The sequence below is a fragment of the Caloenas nicobarica genome, chromosome 5 (genome assembly GCF_036013445.1).
Source record: "Caloenas nicobarica isolate bCalNic1 chromosome 5, bCalNic1.hap1, whole genome shotgun sequence".
NCBI classification, from domain to species: Eukaryota; Metazoa; Chordata; class Aves; order Columbiformes; family Columbidae; genus Caloenas; species Caloenas nicobarica.
In genome coordinates, this window is record NC_088249.1 from 6,799,726 (window position 1) to 6,808,541 (window position 8,816).

An 8,816-nucleotide genomic window follows, 5' to 3' on the forward strand; every position below is an offset into this window, starting at 1 on the left:
TCAGGCAGTCTCGCATTGGGTCGTGGCCGTGGAGCAGATGTCGCAGTCGCAGCGAATGGCCACCGGGTAGGTGTAGAAGGGATCCACATCGGGGGCACACTTGGGCAGCTTCACCGTCATCATCTTGGTCTCGTTGTAGGTGCAAACACGGTGGTAAGTCTCAATGTAAGGTGGTTTCAGCACTGGTCTCTGTGGGGGAGAAATACTGGCCTTAGGCAAGAAGCAAGAGAAATATCTGGAGTCCCAGTTTCCTTGAGGGGACTTAGTGTAAATAGAAGAGCCAGTGGATCAGGTGGACGTGGCCATGGAAATAATTTTTAGGTTGCATGCTTCAACACCTGCCTCTTGGAGCCCTGCCACGGAGGGGAGTGGGTGTATGTGCGTCTTTCTGTTTGTTTAAAGCATAAAGATCCAATTAAAGCTGCTTGAAGGAAGTCAAAAGCCTATCCAAAAAAGCTGGTTTTCAACAGTATGCTAGTGTTTCGACAGATGCATGTTTGCCAAAAGCAGCTGCTTTCATCCAAAAGCATTGACTTTCCATTAAAGAAAATGCATTCTGCTGGAAGCCCTTCCATGCGCACAAGCTGCCTAAGAGCACGGATGCCTCCAGGTGCCAAATGGCTGGTTTTTTTCCCAGACAGACCAGTCTTCCCAGTCAGGCTGCACGTCCCTCAAAGCCCAATGGATGTACACGCCACAGCAGTCAGCACAGAAGTCTGCAGTTCCTCATAAGAAAAACAGCTTGGCCAGAGACCCCAGCCACCAGAAAGAGATGGGAGCCTGAAGGCCCTGAATCCCACACCTCCACATGGTATTAGGGTGGCATTGCTTTTTCTGAAAAAGGGAGCTTTTACTCTACAAGAGTGCCGTTCTTCCAAAGGCTCCAAGAAGGGGCAGCACAAACAGGAATAGGAACCCACCGTCATGCCCTCCCTTGCGCAGATGGGAAATAGCATAAGGTAACACAGCCAGAAGACATTTTAATTTCTCTTTCCTTCCTTCCTCCCTTCCTTCCTTCCATTCTTCCTTCTTTCCATCCTTTCTTCCTTCCTTCTTTCCTTTTTTCTTCCTTCCTTTCTTCCTTCTTTCCTTTCTTCCTTTCTTCCTTCCTTCCTTTCTTCCTTTCTTTCCTTTCTTTCTCTTCTTTCTCTCTTTCTCTTTCTCTCCTTGCTGTCTTTCTTTCTCTCTTTCTCTCTCTCTTTCTTTCTCTCTTTCTCTCTCTCTCTTTCTCTCTCTCTTCCTTTCTTCCTTTCTTCCTTTCCCTCTGTGCTGTGTAAAGAGCCATGCCTGAGTACCAAGAATGATGGCATGGAAAAGAACAGACGCAACGTTTCAGCAAGAAGATATCCAGACAGCCTTCCTCTTACCAACACCGCCATCTAAGTACATTATGGTGTTTTCTAGAAGCTATTGAGCCTACAACCAGATGCATTCAGCTTAACTACATCCCAGTGGTATTGCAGTACAGTAAGAGGCTGCAAGGTCCGTGCTGCCAGGGGAACTCTGGGGTGAGAGGAACAGGGCAACAAGAGGTTCCTTGAAGGAACCTTATTCCACCAGGGAAATCTGGCAACCTGTGGCCTTTCTCCTCACCCCACCACAAAGTGAAAGAGGATGCTCGGAGTTGGGAAACAGACCCTGGCTCCTCCTCTGCTGACTTACACAGAGCGCTTGTCTTCGTGTGGGCAAAATCCCTCTGGAATCTCTCGAAGCTTCCCTGAATAAATTAAACTGGGACTGGTCCCTTGAGCCTTCCGGTAGCAGAAAGAAGACGACAGTCAGAAGCTTGTTCTCTGAAGTGTGTGTAGACATACATGTGCTCTTTCTTCCTCTCCCTCTATTTCCCCAAAACATAACTACTTCATATTTATACAGGGCTGTGACTTAAAACAGGACCTGCGGGGAAGAACCCCACCAGGGATTCAGACCTGAGAAGGCGGAGGAAGAAATGCAGCCGACTCAGTATGAGTGATAAAGCATACTTCAGTTTATTAATAAGTTGCACACACTTATATAGTCCCTTAGATAATTATGCCTACTAGTCATTCAATAATTGGAGAGAATACCTAAGTAGCCCAACCCCCCTTGCGGTTTCTCTGGTATGCAAGCTCCTCTTCTTCCCAGAGCTAGTCCTTCAAGGTCGTTTACTGAAACTCCTCTTTGCCTGTAAATAACCCAGATTACCCTCAGTCAGTACTTTTCCATCAGCAGTTTCTGACTCTTGCTCACCGAGGCCTACCAAGGCCTACTCATACTGACTAGAACAAGCTTTCCTGATACAGCAGATCACTGGACCCATGCCCCTTTTCCCGTAGCCATTCCCCAACAAGGACCAAATTAGAAACAGACGTTTTCTTTGGGATTTGCTTTTTTGGAACAAAATATTACCCATCAATTGGGAGCTCCATCCTAATCTCGAAAGAATTTTTCCATTGAATAATAAAGGCTTCCTCTCCTTAAGTGGTTAAGCTCTAAGAGGCTTTTAAATTGCATAATAAGAGTATTAAATAAGTGCTTCATTAATATCATCACACAACGTGCATCCCTCTTCGAGGCAGAGGAAAGAGTGAGGGAACAACTTACAGCAAAGCAACAGTAGTAGTGAGGGGGTCATGGAGCGCAACGCAGCCCTTGCCTGTTTTGTAGATAGCTGCAAGCTATTTAACATTTCTTTGGGGTTTTTTGAGGGCTTTTCTTGGAGGAAGGAAGCATCACCCAGGGATGTCGGTGCCAGCCAGCCACCCGCAGCCCCAGGCACAGCCTCACCTCCCAGGTCTCGCAGCGTCCCCAGCACGCGTCCGTCGTCACCCGCAGCGCCCTGCAGCCACGTTTCCTGGCCAGGAAGGTGAACTCGCGCACAGCGCAGCCAACGAAGGTCCGCAGGTCGATGGCGGAGGTCTTGGGCGCACCATCGCAGCCGGCCAGCAGCAGCAGCAGGAGAGGCCCCAGGATCACGCAGTGGAGCTTCATGCTGAGGCAGAAGGGAGAGAAGCAGAGGGCTAGGAGAGCCAGCACAGTCCAGGAGGCAAGAAGTCCAAGTGCACAGCGACAGCTCGAGCTGGAACAGCCCTTCCTCCCCACAGACACACTGGTCCCCACCCTCATTCAGCCAGAGAGAAGATGGGCAGGTGTACAAATGGGGGGTCATCTGCTCACACAAGCATAAAGTGAAAAGGTCTAACAGAAAGCAGCAGCATGAAGACTTTCCCTGCAGAGCAGTGGGGTTTACCTGGAAGAGATAAAATCACTCGCCAGTGCCTCAGACCCCCTGGAATCTCTATATTGCGAGTTCGCTTTGCAGTGAATGCCCTCCTACCGCTGCGGCTGGGTTGCCCTGAGCTTGCACCATGTCAGCAGTTGGGTAGGCGTTTGGTTGCTCTCCCCGTGCACACACGCGTTGTTGGCTGAAGTCCTTGACAGTACTGGCCCTGGCAGGGTCAGTCTAGAAGGGCTTTGTCTGTCTGTCTGTCACGCACAACTGTGGGAGGTGGCATTTCCCTACTTAGCTGCACAGGGAGGGAGCAGCACAGCTGCAGCTCCGTGCATTAAGCAGGGCTGGGTCTGCCAGTAACACCAGCATTTTGTCAAGAGCTCTTAATCCCGGTTTTATCCCACTTACCTTTTAGGAGACAAGTGTCCCTGAATTTGTGCTATGATCTCTGGAAAGAGATCAGCACCTCCCAAAAGTGTTATTGGGTTGGCATTACCAACAACCTGAGCAATGGACTTGTGCTGCAGCCAGAGACAAATCATAGAATCATTTAGGTTGGAAGAGACCCTTCAGATCATCAAGTCCAACCATAACCTAAATCTACCACTAAACCATGTCCTTAAGACCTACATCCATGTGTCTTTTAAACCCCTCCAGGGATGGTGACTGCACCACTTCCCTGGGCAGCCTGTTCCAAAGCTTCACAACCCTTTCCGTGAAGAAATGTTTCCTAATATCCAATCTGAACCTACCCTGGCACAACTTGAGACCATTTCCTCTTGTCCTGCCACTTGTTACTTGAGAGAAGAGACCAACCCCCTCCATGCTCCAGCCTCCTTTCAGGTAGTTGCAGAGAGAGAGAAGGTCTCCCCTCAGCCTCCTTTTCTCCAGGCAACTTTTGGTTGTCCCTCCTACAAACACTGCCCTACCAGCCAGCTCAGACCCAACCAAGGCTGCTAAGCTGGTGAATGAAGTTGGTTAGACACGGGGGGACATGGCCAAGGTGACCAGAGGAGGCTCGAACTCCTCACATCTTTGAAGCAGCCCAGTATCAGCCAAGTCCCTCTGATTCTTGCTGCTTTTCTGTCTCAGTGAAGAGAGCAATCAGCCTCTCTGGAAAAATTCCTCTGTCAAAAAAAGAGCTTGGAAAGTAGCTCTAAGCCACAAGATCCATTTTATACCTCACGTGCTTGCATTGCATTTTAAAATGTCCACAGAAAACCTCAGACTTGATATTTAACTTTTGAGAAAGTCAGTTACTGCATGGTGCACAGACTTGTGTGCACTGGGCTGTGTCCTCCGCTGGATAGACTTAAGTTAAATTAACCTGCCCTGCCTTATGCCTGACTGATGGTTGTCTTTAGGCTCCTGTTAAACCAAAATTTGATAAATCAGAATTTTAGATCAGCACATGAAGTTTGCCATAGTGAACCCTTCATGTATGTGGCCATGCATACACTACAGTCTTATATGTGATTGAGTGCATGTGTATATATATGCTTCAACAGAGAAAAAACCCATATATATATATGTGTATATAGCTCCTTATATTTAAAAGCAGACATTTGAGAGCAAGAGACAAACCTCAGAATAAATTGAACATTTAATTTCTGCCACTTTAGCAAAACCTGATGCTCTATTCACGAGCCAGAGCCATGACACAGAGCAAACACAGAAGCGCACTCACCTAACTTGTTGGAGTCAGATCTCCTTTTGCAGTTTTAACTTGCAGGTGGTGTTTCAGAAGTCGGAATGAGCAGCAGGAGACCTGCACAGCAATCTTTGTCAGCTTTGTGCTCAGTAGATCTCCCTAGAAGCTGCTACCGTGTTGCTTAATTGCTCAAATTTATAGAAAGGGTCTTGTCAATCAATGCAAGGCAGAAGCAGATCCTTACTTGAACTACTCGAGGCATCAAAGTCATTGACTGTAAAGCAAGCCTCTCCTTTCCAACAGCAATTAGCTTAAAGTGTGTTGTTTCGTAAGATCAGCCCTGAAACAAAAGGAATACCTTGGTGAGTGAAATAATGAGTGTACACTAGGGCAAAATGGATCTTCTTTTCCATAGCGGAATTTCAACACCTTTGTGAGGAGGTTGGAGGTTGGGTCTGAAATCATCATTATTCCCCTAATTAACAAGCCCTGAGTAAACACCCTGAAGGGAGACTTTTCAAACACTTCTGTGAACAAAACCCTGAATTTTTGTCAACAGCATAAAACCTTTTTTTTACTGGATTGTTCTGTACAAGCAAGGGCAAAGGATGGGAGGAGGAGGAGGTGTGAGTTTGCAAGAAAAGCAAATGTTCTCTTGACAAGCCAGGCAGCTGTCACACAGGTAGGCACCACTGTGCAAAGGAAATTTGGAAATCGTGTCCGCTGCCTTCGCCACACAAACACAAGTTTCAGCTGTTCATAGGACAGAGAGAAGCCAAGGAACCTCGGTGAAAACCTTACTGATCATTGAGTTCATAAAATATGAGCAGGTGAGAGAAGTGAAGCCATAAGCTCAAGCAGCGACCTGGAATTTTGTTAATTTGCCTTACAAGTATCATATATACTTCTGGTGGGTTTTATTCAGCCCTTCAGCTACAGAAAGCAGTAAATAGTCATCGGGGAAATGTGGTATTGCAGCATTTAGGACAAAATGAGGTATTTTACATGGGTGCTCACCTTTTTTTCAGGGTGAATAACCTATGTCTCAGGGACCTTGTTTCACTTCCAAGGTCAATAGCATACACTTGGTGCAGCAGCAGGACTCGTATTGATGCCAGCACCTCTTGGGAGCCCACAGAGCACTCACTGCACTTGCTTTTTTACCTTGGAGCAGCCGCTGCTCCACGTTTTTCTTGCTGCCTTGTGGCCCTGCTGTTTCCCTGGTCAGTAAATCACACCAGTCACATGCACATGAGCTGTGATGCAAAAGGCTGGTTATTCATCCTCAAGATTTGCCTTTTCTGTCTAAATTAGGAAACGGCGATTGGAAGAAGTGAAAGAGGGAAGCAATTCTTTCGTCCAGTCGAGCAAGACTTGCACTAACACCTCGGGACATTTTGCATAACCAAGAGCCACTGTCTCTCTAGAGCTGACACAGGGCAGCAGAGCTTTACCTGAGCTTAGAAGTGCTGGTGTCTGCACCAATACAACCAGATCAAGCCATCATCTTAACTTTTCTCATCCTTTCACCTTTTTCCTCCCCAAGGTTACTCCTCTTAACCACGTACTTCTAATGTCACTGCCAGGACTCAGGCTTTATCAGCCCTACAAGGACTCTGCCCTGAAGCCTGTGGTGAGGGCTCTAAGCCCTGCACACCGAGCTGGGGAGGCACCCAATTGCCTTCCCAAACACCTCCCAAAACACAGAAAAGCATCAGGCATTAAGTGCTATTACCTTCATGATGTAAGAAACAATTGCTCCAAAAAAATTTATAAACTTACCAGAAAACCAAGCCAAAACAAAACCCACCCACCCCCTAAAAAAGAGGAGGGGGAAAAAAAAAAAAAAAGGCTATTTTTCTTTGCACGAGGAAGGGAAAAACAAAGGGAGGAAGGAATAGATTTTTTTACTAAAAATCTGAAAACTGTCCTGAAGTTGGGTGGGAGGGGATGTTTAAGATCATTCCCAGTATTCTTGCTCATTATTACTCACAGTCTGGCTAGCAGCAAAGGACTCCAGCTTAAGCGAAGACATATTGGGTGGGATGTTGGAGGAGGAACACTGAATGAAGATACTGTAATAGTCTCCAGAGACCTGACCACCAGACATGCCCTGCACATCTTTTTCTCCCATTGTGGCCCACAGGAAAAGCAGGAGATGCAAAGCCAAATCAGATCACAGGGTGGTCAAGAGGAACAGCCAAAGTCTTGCCACTGACCTAAAAGTATCAGCAAATTTCCTTGAAAAACACCTAAATCTTATGCTGTAATATTCACTGACCAAAAGTAAAGCTAGAAAATAAACCTTTAAAGGCTTTTAAAGAAATGTATAGTTTAAAACTTCTTGACTTGCGGAGAAAGCAGGTAAAAGTGAAAATATTGGTCATAAGTTCCCTTTATTTGATTGTGGAAATGTGCCAGTAACAATCAACCCAAGATTAGAGACAGGTACAGGAAATAGATGCCAGATGGCAGATGAACCAGCTTCAACAGATCCCTTTTATTCTATGGATTAGAAAAACAGGTGCTGAACTTGCAGTTTTGTGTAATTCAGTTTGGATTCACTGACTTCAGCTAACTGAGATTCTGTTCTCTTGTCTCCATTTGTACTGAATAACCTCATAAAGTAAAATGAAAGATGAATTGCAGACTCCGCTTTATTTTCTCTTTTGAAAATCCTGTCTATTCATGGGACAGACACTGATTTCTGGAGGATTTGCCTTATGTCTCCTGGAAAGCATGAGAGTTGGCTTTTTCCCAGGCAGAGTTTTGTTGGCTTATTGTTTTGTGGGCGGGTTTTTTATTTAAGTTAATTAATAAATATACCTCTTACACGTACACTTGGCCTTCAGTGTGCATCAGAAGTTAAAAATATGCATTTTTTTTTCTTTTTCTGGATCTTTTAAATTTATTTGAAACAAAAGGTGATGTAAAGATGAAATTTCTGAAGATTAATATGTCCACCGTTCACCTGCCTGCTCCCTTTTTGAGACGCACAGAAGGACACAGAAACAGATTGACCAGGGGAGCACATCTTGTGAGGATTGCGCATCCACTCATCCATTCACGCTGGTGTGGCTTTTCTTCTGAATCCTGGACAGGCAGAACACAGACATCAAGTGTGACGTTCAAGGCGACAAGGTTATAAGCACAGATAACTTCTGGCCTTGTCTGCTCCTCGAGCGAGTCTCAAGGCTTTGCCCCAGAGCTGCTGCAGCCCTCCACCATGTGTAACACCAGTGGTTGTACAGTATTTGTGGGTTTAATCCAACTGATTCCCAGCAAATACTGAGAGGCCTTTGGGTTTCTCAGCAAATCCTGAGAGCTCCCCTTGGGCTCCCGGTGACTCCGGTTGCCTTTGGCAGGACAGCACCATTCCCAGGTGCGTTCTTGGGAGGTTTGGCCAGCAGGGAGGATGCTTTGCTCCTGAGCTGGCGCCTTCCTGACCTGTCCTTAGCAGAGAACCCAACATACAGCCCATGCACTCCAAGAGGCTTTCTGAAAAACAGCCTCTCTTGTTCAAAAGACCTCTGAGCTCTCGGCCTAAAAGATGGGTGACTCCATAGCTGCAAGAGACCTTGGACATGCATAGGTTCTTCGCTACCTTCTGGATGTGGCTTCATGCTGTCTTTCCCTGTCTGCTCTCCCATGCATAGAAAACAGAACAACATCAGGTGCTGCTCACTTCAACACCACATAGAACTGCCAAATCAAAATTACCCAAAGAGACTAAGATGAACACCCAAATTTTCAGTCATGCAGGGAATTTTTAATTCCATCCTTGTCTTTCAATGATGTCTCTCAACTTCACACATGCCCTAATGTTTTTTTCCTAGTATTAACCACCTGTGAGAACCACTTATGCTTCAATACATCTCAAGATATTCCAGGTACTACGAGCACTCCATCTGTATCCTGATTAATTCACAACCCAGAAAGAGGGACAAGCAAATG

General features: G+C 46.2%; 1 protein-coding gene across 1 annotated transcript; it reads right to left on the bottom strand.

The window, feature by feature from the left end:
* Positions 1-4,412, bottom strand: GPHB5 (glycoprotein hormone subunit beta 5). The gene is made up of 3 exons (XM_065636809.1): positions 4,393-4,412; positions 2,767-2,971; positions 1-189 (listed from the first exon to the last, which is right to left on the bottom strand). Exons 1-3 carry the CDS (start codon positions 4,410-4,412, stop codon positions 1-3), a joined length of 414 nt encoding a protein of 137 aa, XP_065492881.1.
* Between the last annotated feature and the right edge of the window lie 4,404 nt (positions 4,413-8,816).

Excerpts from the sequence above, each read along its gene's own strand:
- GPHB5 (XM_065636809.1), bottom strand. The coding sequence starts at position 4,412 with ATGCAATGCAAGCACGTGAG. Across the intron at positions 2,972-4,392 it reads ATGCAATGCAAGCACGTGAG|CATGAAGCTCCACTGCGTGA; the intron begins GTATAAAATGGA and ends CTTCTGCCTCAG. Across the intron at positions 190-2,766 it reads GACGCTGCGAGACCTGGGAG|AGACCAGTGCTGAAACCACC; the intron begins GTGAGGCTGTGC and ends TCTCCCCCACAG.